General features: G+C 39.6%; 1 protein-coding gene across 1 annotated transcript in view; it reads right to left on the reverse strand.

Annotated features, from left to right (window-relative positions):
* The window catches only part of DCC (DCC netrin 1 receptor), a gene marked incomplete at its 5' end in the record, with an annotated part of 1,142,764 nt that overhangs the window by 42,873 nt on the left and 1,080,700 nt on the right, over positions 1-19,191 (reverse strand). The window contains 2 exons of the mRNA XM_083355563.1: positions 7,812-7,928; positions 11,608-11,834. Coding sequence (XP_083211689.1) covers positions 7,812-7,928; positions 11,608-11,834 — 344 coding nt within the window. The remainder of the gene's footprint in view (positions 1-7,811; positions 7,929-11,607; positions 11,835-19,191) is intronic.

The raw sequence follows: 19,191 nt of genomic DNA on the forward strand, positions 1-19,191 counted from the left end.
AATAATTGGTGTCAAGCAATAACATTCGAGTCATTTGAAAAGCCCATACGTCGAAAACTTGACAATTGACACCTCTAGCAATTTCTTCCCATTATTCCTGTCCTTATTTGCAGATCTTTGTATTTTGTAACCTTCTCAATTCTTTGTCTTCAACATTACTGTATCTTGCAATGGCTTCAGGAACAAACAAATATGTTTTTTTTCAATGACAGTAATGTCTGGTGTGCTATGTTCTAGGTATCAATCTGTCTGAATTTTAAAATCCCATAACTTTTGGTGTCATTTCCAAGGACTTTCTATGTGATTTCATGCTTCCAGTAATTCTTATTGACTGCAAAAAAGTCGACACTTCTAACATAAAAGTCAGTGCAGTATTTTCCCAACTTCCATATGGCTTTTTTTGTAACCAAGCTATGTAATTTTGCTGTATTCATTTAAAGTATGATCAACTGTTTCAATACATATTTTGGCACAAGTTGCATCTACTATCCAAGCTGGCATTTTCATTTCTGAGTCAAAGAATAATAGTAATAAAAACAACTACAATAATTCTATTTATCCAAATGACCATCACAATCTAATCAACTGGTTGTTGACTCTAATGGTCGGGTCATAGCCAATCATTGTTTATGTGCCATCAACTCCAACTTAGTTCCAACTAGAACTAGGGAGAAATTTCCTGACAGTGAAAACAATTAATCAATGGAATAGTTGCCTTCAGAAATTGTGGATGCTACAGCACTGGAGGTTTTTAAGAAGAGATTGGACAACCATTTGTCTGATATGGTACAGGGTGTCCCGTTTAAGCAAGGGGTTGGACTAGAAGATCTCCAAGGTCCCTTCCAACTCTATTATTCTGTTATTCTTTTTCAACCCATTATCAACTCTTAGTGACCACATAGATAACCATAACCAAGGCCCCAAGAGTGATTGATGTACCACTGTAAATATATCTTGCTCCATGTAGGGCAAAATTAGAATGATCAAGTCTAGTCATTATCTCTATTGGTTTCCCTTGTAGTCTTAACTTCCCCAACAAGAGCCAGCAAGGTTTTGAAGTAATAGTCAATCAACTACTAGCGCTATCTCTGTTTTTCCCAAACTGTGAGATGTACCTCTTTTGGGGAGGTGCAAACAAAGTCCAGAGGAGGTGCAAAGATACATTTACAATAAATTACAATATATATTGTACCGTAATACATAATAAGTTACAATAAATCTACCTTCTCCAAATTTTCATTGTATTGCTTTTTGTTCTTGATGTTGTTCATTTGTGTTCATTTTGGCGTTTGGATTTTTATGGTAGTTGTGTAAATTAAGATTACACTAAAATGAGTTGTGATGGCAAAAAGTTTAAGAACCCCCGTGATACCTAGTATTGTTACTCTACTTACTGATAGCAGCAAAGTTATACATTTATTTCCATTTTTTTAAGGAGGAAGAATTTTGTTCTTAATTCGGAGGCCAAAGCTGTACCTCCAAAACACTAATCCAAAAAAAGAAAACCTGGCATTTTGTTATATTGAACAAATAATAATTGTTCATTTGATGCATATTGAAATAAAGTCAGTTTTGCTCAAATGGATGAAAGTCAAAAATTTTAAGCATATTTTATTCACACTGTAGAATTAATTTAATGACACTTCCACTCAGATCCTTTCCCTCAGCTAACATGGCTGCCATTATTAGGTTCATAACCTATTGAACTGATCGGTGAATATGCAGCATTTATACTCAGATGGGAAAACTACAAAACATGGTGGCATTCTTTGCCAAGAACTCCTAGTCTGAATGTATTCTAATGGATCTGCTTCTCTTTCCCCCCACATTTTTTGCCTGCATTTCCAAAAGAGAAAAAAGGCTGGGATTCTTCCCTGCTGCTAAATTCAAGTACAAACTGTCCAGGAGTTACAGGCTTTTTTTTGAAAAGCAGAAGCACAAGAACTGCAAGTAAATATTCACACCATAGTCTTTGAACATAAAGACTTATTCTGAGGAACAAAGAAGATGATTAATTCTTTCTGATAATGCATTTGTGCATCTGAGTGTATGTATGTACATGCACAGAAAAGGGATAAGATCATGGCATTAAAATAACTGACAGCTATCTTCTGGCTAGCTCCGGGCCTTCTACTTGACAAATGGATAAATAAGTTTGCAACCATGGAGTGCCAAAGCCTTCTCTTGTGACAGGCTCAGTGGTAGCCCAGCTGATTTATGGTGGCAGAAGTGAATGAAGACACAAATTCATATTGTCCAATTACAAGGTCTGCTTTTGCAACACAATAATAAACTAGAGACGCAGATTAGATTTCCAGACTGTTCCTTTGGATAATCAGAACCCTTTGAGTGTTGTTCGTTTCACATCTGGGTAGTCTTTTTGATGATGTTTGGGTGGGAGCTGAATGTTTTTGTATCATTTTCAAGGTTGTTTTGTACATTTTTTGTAAAAGAATGCTACTGGCTTGCATTTCCTCTGCTTCTTTCACTTAATTCAAAATTTCTACTGTGAGTTATTGATTTCAAGCTTGTTACTTTTAATTCACGTTGTGAGCTGCACAGCAAATTAAAGTTTGTTGGTGCAACTGGCAGGAAATCCAGGGCAGAAGCATGGAATAGGGAGGGCTTTCTTTCCCATATCAGTCAGTCAGAATAGAGCTGTAAGGTACCTTGGAGGTCTTCTAGTCCAACCCCCTCCTCAAGCAGGAGACTCTGTGGCTGCCCAATCTCTTTTTAAAAATCTCCAGTGATGGAACACCCACAACTTCTCACGGCAAGCTGTTACACTGGTTAATTGAGGCACTGGTGATTGAAAGGTGAGCCCCTTTCTTCCCTGGAGGAAGGGGGCCCTTGTGGACAAACCAGAGTAGGGATGCAGTGTCCCTCATGGTCTGGTGCTCCTTTTGTTTCCTCCCTCAGCAAAGTGGCAGGAGAAGGAGAAGGAGAAGGAGAAGGAGAAGGAGAAGGAGAAGGAGAAGGAGAAGGAGAAGGAGAAGGAGAAGGAGAAGGAGAAGGAGAAGGAGAAGGAGAAGGAGAAGGAGAAGGAGAAGGAGAAGGAGAAGGAGAAGGAGAAGGAGAAGGAGACTTCACTGGGTTCCTCCTGAGGTATGTGAAGGGATGGAAAATGACCCAAACCTATATTATATGGTGGAAAAAAGAATGACTCAATGGATCACAGGTTGTCTAGTACATGACTAATTGTAAAGAAGTCTTTACAATTAGGCTTTTAAAAACCAATTAGAGAAACCTACACACCAATGGTCTCTCTAGGGCAGGGGTCCCCAACCTGTGGGCCATGGCCCACTACCAGGCCTTGGCCTGCTGGCCAGCAGGCCGTGGAACAGGCTGGCCAGTGCATGCAGATGTGTGCATGCTCACTGCACTCATGCTAGTGTGCTGCCGCTATGCAAACGGGGGGCTGTGTGACAAAAATGGGGTAGTGCTAGTTGAGTGTCACATGGGTGTTAGCACCACCCCATTTGTGTTGTGAATGCTCATGGCCCCATTTGTGTGTGTGCAGGTGCACATGCGTAAAATGCTTCCCCCTCCCTTTCCTTTTGGTCTGCCAACGGAGAAGGGTTGGAGACCTCTGCTCTAGGGCACTTAACCACTATTACCCTGATAGTGTGCCAGCAAACAATTATTATTGGTTAACAAAATGGGACCCAGGAATTGCTTCCCATCGATTTAGGGGTAGGGGGCTTCCCAGAGGCATTTTGGGGAAGATCTCCACAAAGCTATTTGGAAGTGAATGGCATATACACTGAAAAATCAATCAAACACTCAGCCAATCAATCAGAAGATTTTGGTTTTTTTTGAAATAACTAATGCACAGTATTTTGTGTGTGTGTGTGTGTGTGTTGCTAGTTACATATGGAGAAAATTCCCAAGTGTCATTCTTCACACACACTTTAAAGAAGCCCAATTGTTGTTCTGATTCCATCAGCTGTGGAAGAAATTCTCTGCCTATGCTTTGTTTGGTGGTCAATTATATGAATATTAATGTCTGGTAATTACACTTCAATTAATGATCTGGTGCTGCCATGTACTTTAAATTATTGTCATTGTTGGCTTGCCCAGCTATATCCTTTCCCTCCTTTAATATATATTTACATCCCTGCTGCTTATGATCTACTAAGTCAACCTTCCCCAACCTGATGACCTCCAGGAATATCATCTTGGAAGGGATCAGATTAAGAAGATTGGCCCAAAGCATACTGTAAGTTCTTTTATATCTCTATTTCTATAAAATGTTGTTTTTCTATTGTACACATCAATAATCCCAAAGCAGAATTGGGGGGAAAAACAAACTGCTTACAGTTTACTTCCAGCAACGTAAAAAGTGTTTCAACCATGGTGTATAAGAGGCAATTGCACAGTTAGCTAGTAGATCACCAATTGCCTCAAACAATTTTGGAACAATTTTATCTTTGTGGGTAAGTGGAAGGCCTTTTGGTTATCTTTTTAAAATAATCAGGACCTGATGAAACTATCTTACCAAACGGAATGCCTTATTTCATTGTGTAGATAAGAGACTTAAATCAAGTGATCCTTAATATGGATAACAATTAAAAGGGAAAGCTGAATCTCTTCTGTGCTTTATCCAGCACTAGCAGCTTTACCAAGTTGTTCAGAAGATGTTTTCTTTGGGTTGTTTTTTTTTTTAGTGGCTGTGTTGTGAATAATCAACATGCATTCAGCATCCTTGTAAATGCAGATACTGTTGAAGTGTAAGGGACTGCTACAGAGAAGAGGGAGTCAAGCTATTCTCCAAAGCACCTGAAAGCAGGACAAGAAGCAATGGATGGAAACTAATCAAGGAGAGAAGCAACCTGGAACTAAGGAGAAATTTTCTGACACTCAGTGGAACAGCTTACCTCCAGAAGTTGTGGATGCTCCAACACCGGAGATTTTTAACAAGAGATTGCACAACCATTTGTCTGAAATGGTATAAAGTCTCTTGCTTGGGTTGGACTAAAAAAACAAAACCTCTAAGCCAGACATGTCAAACACAAGGCCCGGGGGCCAGATCCGGCCCGCGAAGTGGTTTCATGTGGCCCCCGAAGCCATCCTGGAAACAGTGAGGGAATGGCCCCTGCTGCCTTGGCCCTGGCCCAGAGACCCTCCTTCTGCCAGAGACCCCCAGATCTGTCCCACTCCTGCCCAGGCCCCCATAGGCACCCTTGATGCCAATGATGTAGAGCTAGCCATGCCCACCCAGTAGGCCATACGCACTCCAGCTGCGCCCACCCAGTAGGCCACGCCCACCCTGGCCATACCCACCTGGCCCCCCCCAGGGCAACCACAATGCTGATGTGGCCCTCAGTGAAATTGAGTTTGACACCCCTGCTCTAAGCCCTTCCAACTTTGTTATTCTAGAAGATGGGCTTTAACACATATGGTTGGATTGTCTCAGCCCCTCCCTTTTTTCATAGAGAGAAAGCTTTGTTCTTTTAAAAGTCCAAGGTAGAACTCAAAATAATAATAATAATAATAATAATAATAATAATAATAATAATAATAATAATAATAATAATAATAATAATAAAAAACCAGAGCAAGAAACTGTTGTATTTGAGCTGTGAAAATATCATTGCAACGGTTCTGATAAATGACCAGGGATAATTTATTTGCAATTCAAATTACAGCTAGTCCTTGACTTATGAGCATTCATTTAATGACCTTTTCAAAGTCACAACATCACTGAAAAAAGTGACTTCGAACTTAGGACTAATCCTGGTGCTTAAGGCCACTGCAGCAACTCCAAGTCATGTGATTAAAATTCAGGTGCTTGGCAATGGGCAGGCATTTATGATGGTTGCACTATCCCAGGGATTGAAAGTTGCTATATGAGACCTCAGCCGGCTTCTGACAAGCAAAGTCAATGGGGAAAATTAAATTCACTTAATGGCTGTATGATTCACTGAACAACTGCAGAGGTTCACTTAAAGACGGTGGCAAAAAGGCCGTAAAATCAGGCACAATTCACTTAACAGTTGTCTTGCTTAGCAACAGACTTCCTGGCCCCAAATATAGTTGTAAGTGAAGAATTACTTTTATGTCTAAGAAATATGAATTAAACTGATTAAAGAGAGAAGCAACCTGGAATTAAATTTCCCGATAGTGAGGACAATCAACCAGTGGAACAGCTTTCCCCCCAGAAATTGTGGGCTGGGGATTTTCAAGAAGAAGCTGGACATTCACCTGTCTGAGATGGTATAGGTTCTCCTGCTTGAGCAGGGGGCTGGACTAGAAGACCTCCAAGGTCCCTTCCAGCTTTATTCTATTCTAACTCTGGTTAAGTTTCCATTTGTCTGTGTATGTTGGTTAAACTTCATTGTCTTTTCCCCCTTATGTAATTTACAGAGGTAAGACCATTCTGTATAGTTTCAGACCATTTTCCAATTTATTTTCTGGAAAATTGTTTTCTCTTTATTACCTTCTTGTGAGCTAAGTTAAAAGCAGAGATCTTATTAATTACCTAGAAGCAGACATCAATTGTTTCAGCCTGATGAAAATATTGCATGTCTTTTATGCAATATTCTTTTATACATGCAATTATTTCATCTATCTTTCCGTTTCTTTTTATTTTAATAAAATTTGATTCTGTTTCTCTCTTTTGGAGATTGGTTTATCTCCAAAAAGGAAGGCAGAGTAGAAGATCGGAACTATTTAGCTACATGGCTCTAGGGTTTGCTATAAAAATTATTTCATATTTTAGTTTTATGCCTTTTTTCACATCTTGAAAATTTTATATTTATCTTTTATATTCATCTTAGCTGTTTTGAGTCCAAGTTATAGATTTGGGAAATCATACACTGCTTAGAATTGGTCTAATGGAATGGTTTGTAAGCTCTGGACAAAAGTGAATGAATTCCTGCACCTTCTGAGATTTCTGTGCTCAGTTGCTTTTTGAAAACCTTGCAATGCAATTGTGTCTGCAGAAACACAAATGTTAAGTGGCCACAGTATTAAGCCAAATGAGACAGCTATTTTCCGCAGCTGATCTAGGAAAATAGGGAAGGATTTAAAGTTGTAATTTACATATTAGACTTAAAAATACCTTCAGTGATGAAGCATTACCGGGAAGCCAACATAGATTTGCTAGTTGTGGATACTAGACATTTTTAATTTTCCTACCTAAGTGGCAGAAAGACATTACTTTTTTCTGTACTTCAGATAGCCAAAAACATTTGGGGTCCTTCAAAAATGCCTAGGTATGATTAACATGCATACCATACATAATACTCTGTTCTCCTATTTTCTCCCACAAGAACTCTGCGAGGTGGGTTAGGCTAAATAAGAGTGACCAGCCCAAGGTCACCCAGTTGGCGTTCATGCCTAAGCTGGGAATAGAAGTCACAGTCTCCTGGTGATTAGCCCAAAATCATCTAGTCAACTTTCATGCCTAAGGTAGGACTGGAACTCACAGTCTCCTGGTTATTGACCCAAAGTAATCCAGCCAGCTTTCATGGCTAAGAAGGGACTAGAGCTCACAGTCTTCTAGTTTCTAGGCCAGCACCTTTACCACTACACTAAACTGACTCTAATCAACCATAGTGGCTGATATTCCCATTGTAGCATTTCTAGGCATGGTCCCCTCTTAGGGGAGTTGGTGAGTGATTGTCATGGACAATGAAGACAGTCGATGGCTCCATGCTATATGGATCTCCAGTGAAGATCCAAGCAGGTAGAGACAATCACGTAGGAGAAGACTTCCTTGTAAACACAAATATTTATCCAACTGACTGAAGAGAGTTATCTAACAACATGACAACAGAATGGAATTCCTGTTTGAATATTAGGCTTACAAGGATTGCTGGGTTGTGAGTCCATAGGAATCATGAGCTTGGCACGGGTTGCTCGTCGAGCTGCAAGGGAACGTTCCAATGTGGATATGCTACTTCCCACTTCTTCTGTGTCAGGAACTAAAAGGGGGGAAAAAAGCAAAGCTTAAATGCATGAGCATAAGACGAGTGGCTATATAAAGGCTTTAAATGAGTAAATAAAATTCAAATACAAGCTGTTTGGCTCCTTGCTTCCCAGTCAGAGGAAAGATAAATGGACATGTTTTGTCGTAGCTTCCAATTTAAAAAAATGGGGGGACTCAATCAACATCCCATCTTAATAGTAACACAGAAAATATTAAGGGCCACTTTGGAATCAAATGAATTGCTTTTCATTTTCTCACAATTGAGTTTGAATGCTAATTCCTCTCTATAAATTTGGGTCACAGCTTAAGTCATGTCTCCTTGTAGCTCCGATGGAAAATACTTTGCAGAAATGCTGATCGTCTCCCAAAAAATATGGTTGGCAAGTAGATTTCCTTATAGTTCGTGTAAGAAATCCACAGCAAGAACTATCATGTTTTCATATGCTAATTATTTGGTCCAGTCAGCGTAAAACATTCTGTGTGATTTTTTTCCCCAAGGCTAGGAACCAGGAGTCTGGGAGTTTTAGTCCTGCCTTAGCCATGCAAGCCAGCCACTCTCTCAGGCCACAATGTCAGGCTCAGGTGACAAATCAAATCAAATCCTGTTCCTACCAATGGACCAACACTCAGTTGATCTGTGGGAAAATTCTAGGAAGAAAAGAAAAAGTCACACATCTTGTGGCACACAACTCTGAGTTGCTAATGACAGTGATAAAAAAATGAATACAAAATGAAAAGAAGGAAAAATAAATCAGAAGCCCAGACTGTATGTATACCTATTTTCTTAATCCCAAGGTTTCAATATTATTCTCCCAGTGTCTGACTTTCATCAATTAATGGAGGTCTAAGATTGGGACAACTTGCCATGGCCGACTCACCCTGGCTGTCTCACTGCAGTTGATTCATTCCCAGTGGACTTGCCAAGGTCAACTTGCCATGGGACAACTCGCCACGGCCAACGGACCGTGGGATAACGCAAGGGACAAACAAGTAGAATTGCAGCTTGCCCCAGGCTTGAAGATTTCTAACTTGAGAAGGTTTAAAGCTAAAGCAAGACAAGGCTTGGTGCAAGAGATCTGGAGCATGCCTACTATACCAAACTTTAATTGCAAGATTGGGTTTGGCTAGTCTAGAGAAAAACGGGACACGGTGGCTCAGTGGGTTAGGACACTGAGCTTGTCGATCAGAAGGTTGGCAGTTTGGCGGGTCGAATCCCGGGTGCCATGTAGCAGAGTGAACGCCTGTTACTCGTCCCAGCTTCTGCCCACCTAGCAGTTCGAAAGCACGTAAAAATGCAAGTAGAAAAATAGGGACCACTACGGTGGGAAGTTAACAGCGTTCCGTGCGCCTTTGGCGTCCAGTCATGCTGGCCACATGACCACGGAGACGTCCTTGGACAAGCGCTGGCTCTTCGGCTTTGAAACGGAGATGAGCACCGGCCCCTAGAATCGGAAACGATTAGCACACATGTGCGGGGGAACCTTTACCTTTACCTTTAGTCTAGAGAAAAGAAGGACTGGGCAGGGGGGGACATGATAGCACATTCCAGTATTTTGAGGGGCTGCCACAAAGAAGAAGGGGGTCAACTTACTTTCCAAAGCACAAGAGGGCAGGACAAGAAACAATGGATGGAAACTAACCCAGGAGAGAAGAAACCTGGAAGAAGGGAGATACTTCCTAACAGTGAGAACAATTAGCCAGTAGAACAGCTTGCCTCCAGAAGTTCTGGGTGCTTTATCACTGGAGGTTTTTAAGAAGACATTCACTTATCTGAAATGGTATAGGGCCTCCTGCTTGAGCAGGGGGTTGGACTAGAAGACCTCCAAGGTCCCTTCCAGTTGTATTCTGTTCTGATTCTAATCTATTTGAATGGGCAGATACCCTCAGGAGAACAATTAAAAGGCAATATATAATCTCCAGTTTCTCAAGATCAATTGTTGTACAAATGAATCCTGATAACTTAGGCAGTACATTCAGGAATAGAATCTTAGGGTATCATATTTCAAACTGTTCATATTTTTAGTATAATTTCAAATCAAACTCTAATGCCAGAAATGCAAGGTCTGTGATTGAAAATTTGGCAGACTGATAGCATAAAATGAGAAGCTTTAGTTCCACATATGAACAAGTATAAATATCTGGAATTACACATTTGCTATACACATTATCTATATTAAACCCTGATATAAACAAACCTGTTTATATCTGCAATAGCAATTACTGGTTTTATGAGCATTAGAGTTGCAGAAGAAAATCTGCTTGTAATTGTTTACTATTTAAGAGTTTTGCTTTAGCCTTTGAGTTGCATTAATACATGTTGCCCTCTGTAGATTTCAGATCTGATTTTTACTAATGATTATGAAAAAAAATGTGTTATTTGAAAAATCTGAGATCCAGTTAAATGCAATCCTAGGTAGGGAAAACATTGCTTATCCAACCAGAATCCAAAGTTTGAGTTCTTAATTCACAAAAAGATGCCAGTCAAGTACCCTGACTGAGATCCACGATGCCACACACAAACCTACATTTTACTCACAAAGTTGTTAGGAGGAATAGAGGAAGAGGGTCATCATCAACCTGTGAGGCTTCTGATATACAGTATCTGTTGGCCAGTGAGACAGATGGTGGGCTAGAATGGACTCTGACCTGAACCAGTCTCAGAACTAGTCTAGATTCTTATAGAATATCCTATTTCTGCAATGCCCAAGGTCAGGGCAGCTATACACCTTATAGTAATTTGTATCTTGGGGCCTTGAAGTGGCAATGATCAAGTAAAATTTAAAGAATAATTGGATATTATCTTAATTAGAGATTAGAATGACCCTGGTTGGCCTTTCATAAGGCTTTAAAAACCTGGCTATCTATCCAGGCTCGGGACTCAGAATGTGCTAAAAATTTAATCCCCCTTTCTTGGCTTAAATGCTAGTTGGTTAACTATGTATTTATTCTTTTTATTCTTTTTAATTGTTTTAATGGTTGTATAGTTTTAGAATTGTAAGCCGCCCAGAGTCACTTGGCTGAGTTGGGTGGCTATAGAAACTGAATAAAAATAAATAAAAATAATAAAAGTGTATGAGAGGTTGTGTGAATAAGTGTGTTTAAATAAGGGAGTGTATGCATGTTTGAATGATGTTTATTAATGAGGTTGGGTGGGGAGATAAACATGGTGCTGGCAGTATCAGCAGTGAATCCATCCAGTTAACCATGGTTGTCAGAAAGCCTCAATTGTTCTTAGGTTGAAAAAAGCTATCAATCCTTGATTTATAACCTTTCTATCTAGCGACACACAAGAACTTACAAAATACGGAGACATTAAACACAATACAAAACATATCTAGAGACTAATCAATAGGCCATTGTCAACAACAAAATCTTATGAATTAATGTCTTGTGGAATTTTCCCTCTGCCATGTATTGCTAGCAAGATTAGTAAAATATTACTTGCCATCAAACATATACAGGACTGGTATATTTGGCATCAAAAACATCACACAGACTATATTTTTTCTCATCTGACCACTATGTGGGGCAGATGAACCTAAACTGATGCTTAAGTTGTGTTTTTCACTCAATGCCTACAGCATCTCCTCTTGATACACACCTCTGGACGAAGTGCCATAATTGCTTCTCAGGAATTCATTAGGGATTTTACATATGGTAAGAAGCAATATTACCAGATTGTGGGGCACTCTTGCTGCCCATCTGAGTTTCAGATTGGCTGTGGCTGCCTGGAGTGATTTCTTGACAGCTCTTGATTGGTGAGATTCTTCCTGGTGGATCAGAGCCTGATGGCTTTTCAATGTTCTTCATTTCCATCTCTTCATGGTGTATCCAAAGATCTGGAGGTCTCAAGTCTTTCTGGCTGCCCTTTCTTTTGCCAGCACTATGAGTAGCACGCTTTCTGTTGGGAAGAGGAAGAAGTTAGAAGTCAAAAGTCAAAAGCTCTAAATTTCATAAATATTATGTTATTTCTGCATAGTTGTCAAAGGATGTAGCAAAGCAGGGGTCCCCAACCCCTGGGTGTGACCCACTACTGGGCTGTGAGCTGTTCAGAACCAGACCGTTCGAAGTGACAGGAGAACATACGTGTGCACAAACATCCCTACTTGCATGAGCAGCAGGTGAGCGCATGCACGTGACTGCTGCCCACATGGAAACATCCCTTCTCCTCCCCGCGCCAGTCCGCAAGGCTGGAAAGGTTGGGGAACTCTGTAGTAAAGGACTGATTAAATCTATTTGTTTTTTCTGAGTATGGTTTCAGTCTGAATTGATCAAGAAAACATTGATCAAGCTTTATCCTGTCTTGGGGAAGGACATTCACCCATGTTATGATCCCTAAATGGCTGTGATCCCAAATTTTACTGTAAAGGCAATTCATCATGTGGATTATTCCCATAAACATCCATTGCTCAAATATGATGGCAGTTTGGAGAAAAAGACAAATGTTAAGACTTGTGCAAATGACTGAGATTCTTGGATGTCTTATGCAGGTGTATCACAACAAAATAATTCAGTCACTGCTCTGGGCATAATCACTAGGTATAAAAGGAATCTATGAATCTTTTAGGCTGCATGGAGAAATTTAATCGAAATGGTTCTGTATGGTAAATCATTCTGCACCTTAGTTGTCTGATATGGGGAAGATGTTCCAGGAAGGAATACAACCAAGCATTAAGAGTAGCATATAGGATAATTCAGGTACTTCTCAACTTACAACCATTTATTTAGCTACTGTTCAAAGTTACCACAGCACTGGAAAAAATGACCTACAACGTCTCCTTGAATTTCCACCCATGGCAGCATCTTCACAGTCACTTGATCAAAATTTGAGTGCTTGGCAACTGTCAGTTATTTATGACAGTTGCAGTACCCCAGGGTCATACGATCACTGTTTGTGACCTTCCCAGCCAGCTTCGGACAAGCAAAGCCAATGGGGGAAGCTGCATTTGCTTAATGGCCATATGATGCACTTAGCAACGGTAGTGATTTGCTTAATAATCACGAGGAAAAAAGGGCTGTAAAATTAGATGCAACTCATTTAATAAATGCTTTGCTTAGCAACAGAAATATTGGTCCCAATCTGATCCTAAATTGAGAACTACTCGTATTCCAGGCTTCTTTAAAAGCACTTGATACATTGCACAGTCTTTAAGCTATGAAACCAGCTACCAACCCTCCTCCTCCTCCACCTTTTTTTTAATATTATGGGTGTCAGCTTTCCAAATCAATAAGTATCCAAACAGTTATAAAACCAGTGGGGATGGAGGCATTATTTGGCATATTACAAAAATAAAGCCAAAGCTCCTCAACCTTGTCTCATGCCGATAGGCACGTTTGGAATTTTGAGAACATGTCAAAGGTACAAGATGGTTGATGGAATGGCTTGTCCATTATCAATTATAAAACACCAGCTTGCTCAAATATAAATGCAGCTTTCCCACATGCATCAACACACAGATATATACTACATGTACACTCTAACTATTCACTTAACTATCTAGTTAAAGGGAGCAGGAAATCTGATGGACACCAAGAAAGAGGTCTAGGAGCAAATGGTACTTCCTGATGTTGGAGACCCCAGGTCCCTCTGTTTGCTAGAAAAAATGTTTTCAGATAATGAGTTCCTGAGTCTTGGAAATAAAGCTGTTCCACCAAGATCAAAGCAGTTGACCTGAAGCTGTTGAGAGAGGCAGAGAAGTATGTGAACTAGATATAGGAAAATGATAGTAGCATCCCACTGTCAAGTGAAAATTCCTCTGCTACCATAGCCAATCAGAGGTTTAAACCCAGTAATTCGAAGATAGCATTTTGTTCCATGTGATGGACCAGCTAGACAGAAGGAACTGTCAGGTTTGCCAGGTGTTAATGAAATCATGGTCTTAGAAGTACTATTTTGAAGTACTATTTTTATAATGCCTTGAGGTACAACAGAACAACAGCCTGTTATAGCCAAAGCTATACAGTAGTAATAGTACTGTAGTACTTTACGGCTGTAGCAATTTATGGTTGGGAGAGTTGGACCATGTGGAAGGCTGAGCACTAAAGAATTGATGTTTTTGAATTGTGGTGCTGGAGAAGACTCTTAAGAACCTCTTGGACTGGAAAGAGATCAAATCAGTCAATCCTAAAGAAAATCAACGCTGACTGTTCTTTGAAAGGACAGAGACTGAAGCTGAAGCTCAAATACTTTGACCACCTAAAAAGAAGAGAGGAATCATTGGAAAAGACCCTGATGTTGGGAAAGAGTGAAGGCAAAAGGAGAAGGGTATGGCAGGGTATAAGATGCTTGGATATAGTCATTGAAACAATGAAAATAAATTTGGGCATATTCTGGAAGAGAGTGGAGTAAGGAGGGGCTTGGCATGCTAAGGTCCATGGGGTCGCTAAGGGTTGGACATGATTTAGTGATTGAAGAACAACAGAAGTATACAACACACACGTAGATACTCATAGACCACACAGATGTCTATGTAGGAATTTACACACACTTGATGGTACATAATCATGCAAGCAAGCATCAGTACAAAATGCATAGGCTACACCTCTGAATTGAAACATAACCAGACTATTAGTACTTAATATCCAACTTTTAAATTGGCTTCGGAAGGAAAGCCAACAAGAGCTGAAGAGCTTCCCAAGTTCATCCCTAAGAATCAAGGAGAAAATATGTCTGATCATCCTTAGCCTAGATAAGTACAAAACTATTTCAAGAGATTCCATCTATGCTGGAGCAATTCCACTGTGACATCTTGAAGATTAACAAATCTACTATGGCATGAGACAGCATTATCAGATGGAAATTAAAAGAAAGCAATGAACACATCTTGCAGTCTGTCAAACAGAAAAAATGTACTGCAAAATTTGGAGATGAACAGAAGAATCGTATAAAGTAATAAACATTGGACAAAAAATATGTACCCTGTCTATCCAGTAAAAAATGTTTCATCTGATAATCACTAAGTAGGAAAGTGATCCTGGGACATGTTTTAGAGAATTTAAGAAAGGTGGCAAGTGGAGATAATTTACAAAGTTTATAAAGCTAGAGAGGACATGCAAGAAATAGAAGAGAGAGAAAAAACACAAATTCATTATTGGAGTCATTAAATAAGAGATTTTAAGGAAAGACTTCACTCAAGAAATATAGTGAGGATCATCAAGATCAAGATCAACACCTTAAACATGAGATTGGTTAAATGTGGAGAGTTTAGAACTTAATTTAGCTTCTGGGCTCTACAAATCCAGGTGTCTCTTTGCTACTGCTTAGGCTTAGAGCATAGGTGTCAAACTCGCCACATCACATGACATATCACAATGTATCACAACGTTTTTTGCATTGCCAGAGCTGGGGTGGGCATGGTCTCCATATGATGCAACCGGCCTGCGGGCCAGCAGTTTGACACCTCTGGATTAGAGGGACCTTCAATCCTAAGGGATGATAGAGGGAGAAGTCTCTGGATGGGATAGAAACAGGTAAATCTTTGATCTGATGTCAGAGAGCTCCTTCCCACACTCTCTCCAACTGACTGCTTTATTGAGCACCATAAAGTGGCAACAGAATTAGCTCCAGCTGAGGCTAGTTGCCAACCCCTTGCAGCTAGACACAAAGCTTCATGCTGAAAGCATATGTTGGGAAGATAAACTGACAAAGTCCAACCAGAGGAAACGTCAATAGCAGCTTGAAGAGGTGCCAGCTTGCTGCTCAGCAGAGGTCACTTGTTAACTAGGTGGCACAAAACTATTATAAAAATCCCTCCAGAAACAGAGGAAACACATAAGGTTCCTCAGTAAAAATGTATATTTTCTGATACCACCGAACTCCATTCTAATGTAGATTTTTAATTAACAGAAATATCTACGTTTTTTTACATTTCCCACACAGCTAGATTTATCTTAGACATATATTAAGATGCATTTTAACCCCAGTATTATTTGGCATCAGAATGTATTCATTACATGTTAGCATTTTATGAATATTTATTACAGTATGTTCTCTTCTTATATGACAGGGATGTTTGCATATTTTTCCCAGAAATATCTCACCTTCACTTTTCATACCAGAAAAAGAGAAAAGCTGACAAACTGTACATGTGTTTTCATGAGACATGAAAATTTGTATTATAATGTAATACTTTGGCATATTACAACACATTCTTTTATTTTTACTAAGCTTCTATGCCACTCCAGTGGTTAACTAATTCCAAACAACATTATCCTACACGGAAACAAGTTTAAAACAGCAAAAATCACAACACAAATAAATATTACCTAATAAAATGCTCCTCTTTTAAGACATCATAAACACTCATTATTATTGCGAGTAGTATTAACATCCTATATTTGATGGCAAAATGCTGTTTGCGCACTTTTATCAGATGAATCAAAACCGTAGGAATAAAAACCTTGTTCAAGAGGAGATGACTGTTTTCGAGTTTTCAAGGAAACTATATTAATGTAGACTCATTAATCAGAGGATTTCCAGAAATTCTGACAGAGAATTCTAGCACAATGGAGATTATTTTGGGAGAAACATATTTTAGCACAGATGGTGCACGTCATAGTGCACAGCCTGTATCTGTAATGCCTAATTATAAGCCACACTGAACCGATATTACTTCTTTGGAAAATGCGTATACTATTAGATGAAAAAAGCTTGCCTTTGGTTCGTCTGGAGAACAGTTTGCAAACCATTCCTCTTGGTTTATAGCAACATGGATCCTATGAATTAATGAAATTTTTCATTAATTAATGAAATTTTAATTAATATTTTTAGGAGCAAATGAAGACTGGGATAAATCTATTCTGCCTTCAGACACTTTTTTTATTAGGAGCAACACTGGAGGATGGCTACCAAGATGATACAGGTAGTCCTTGACTTATGTCTGTAACTGAGCTCAGAATCAGTCATAAGTCGTGTTGGTCATTAAGCAGGTCACCATATGGCCATGCCTGATTTTTACAACTTTTTCTGTGGCGGCCATGTCCTCAATGGGTGGTGTTGTTGTTTTTTTGCCAGAAACTGGAAATAAATGTTGATTCCTACCCAAAAAAATGTTATAAATTATGGTCATATGACCACGTAATGCTGCAAACAGCCATAAATGGGGACCAGTTGCTGAGCACCCAAAATGCAATATTGTGACTGGAAAGAGGGAGCTGCTGAAACTTCAAATCTAGATTGCAAGTAGCCCTGGAGAGGTCCTTCATAACTTCAAATTGGTTGTAAGTGAAGGACCACCTGTAATAGGAATGATCAGAGATGTTGGGTATGTTTACTCCAGAAAAGAGAAGAGAAAATTTCAGAGAGAAATGTCTATGGAGAGTCTCAGTCATCCAGGTTATGGTTGTCCCAAAGGTGCTTTTTCAGGAGGCGACTGGACTGGATTGGATTTCCAGAAAACATTGCAGACTACAGGAATAGGGAAGAAAACACCCTGCAGCCAAGATGGCTCCACACACATCTGCACTACTCAGGTGACCCTCAAGGACACAGGTAAACTTCCAAGAATGCAAATGAGCAGCTTTCTGCAAAGAATTATAAATCCTTCCATTCCCCACCATCCAGTCAGAGCTGAATAAGAGCTGAAGAAACTTCTTGGATGAGAAGCGAAATGTCTTCAAAGAAAAACAAGGAAGTCCAGTTACCTCGTGAAAAAGCACATTTGATTCAGAGATATATAATAACTATCTTCATCAGAAGCATCATAAATAGGTGAACAGGAAGGATAGGTTTAATGTAAGTAGCTCTGTAATGTTTTGGCATTTTGGGTGCAAGCCTCACCCTGTTTCTACATACGTCATGATTTTGCACACATGCCCAAAGGGATGGAGCTTGTGGCACAACACTGTGACACTGCCTTCTTTATTCTGACAAAAGCAGTGAGAACCTGTGAATATAGATGGTATTGGAGATATTTAAAAACAGGTTTAATGGCCATCTGTCAGGGATTTTTGCATAGAGTAGAGGGTTGCATTAGATGATCTTCAAAATCTCTTCTAATCAATGAGTATTTGATATTCCTTAATTTTTTAAAAAGCATATTGTTTATCAAACACACACATAGCCACATGCTCACACTAAATAAATAATTTAGGGAAAAAGTTTTCAGAAAGAATGAAAGTCATCTTAGCTGTTGGAAATGGATAAATTGATTGCCCCCCCCCCCAATTTTTCATCTTGATTGGGGGAAAAATATTTCTAGCACTGCCAGAGATTGTTTAACATGAATAATAACATGAAAGATAAACCATCTTCTTCCCTTAAGGGAAGAAGGGTATTTTATGTTTATTTAGCATATGGCAAAGACCATGTAATCTCTGATATAAAAGTTACAGTAATAAACCTCATTATTTGTACAAATACAAAAATGAATTTAAATAAAGAATCAGTGAACACCTATATGTAAAATGTGTGGACAATACAACAGATGAGGAAAAATATCAAATTAGAATAAAATTGTGATAAAATCTCCATAATATGGTGCCCTAGAATTGCAATAGGATAGATTCAACTTAAGGGACGTGGTGGCTCAGTGGGTTAGGATGCTGAGCTTGTTGATCAGAAGGTCGGCAGTTTGGCGGGTCGAATCCCAAGTGCCGCGTAACAGAGTGAGCGTCTGTTACTCGTCCCAGCTTCTGCCAACCTAGCAGTTTGAAAGCACGTAAAAATGCAAGTAGAAAAATAGGGACCACTACGGTGGGAAGGTAACAGCGTTCTGTGAGCCTTTGGCATCTAGTCATGCCGGCCACATGACCACAGAGACGTTCTTGGACAAGCGCTGGCTCTTCGGCTTTGAAACGGAGATGAGCACCGGGCCCTAGAGTTGGAAACGACTAGCACCTTTACCTTTACCTTAGATTAAACAAAGCTGCACCAGAACACTCTTTGCGACACCACAGAAGCCAGTTCAGCAGAACAAAAACACTTATACAAAGTCTTCAAGAGAAACAAATAGCCATGAAACTTCATCCAGAAATCGCTACACACAAACAATACAAACACCCAAAGCAATACAATAACTACAACAGGAACAACAACAGCCAGACGAATCACAATTCCCTATGTACAGAATGTTTCAGAGATGACAGCAAGACTGCTATGCCAAGATGACCTTGCAGTAGCCCACAAACCAGCTTCAACTTTCAGATGGACCCTGTCAAAACCTAAGGAGAAGACACAAACCAACCAAAGACCAGGCATCGTATACCACACCCAGTGTAGCAACTATGAAAAGAACTATGTGGGCCAAACAGGAAGAAAA

This window comes from Vipera ursinii (genome assembly GCF_947247035.1).
Source record: "Vipera ursinii genome assembly, chromosome: 2".
Lineage (NCBI taxonomy): Eukaryota > Metazoa > Chordata > Lepidosauria > Squamata > Viperidae > Vipera > Vipera ursinii.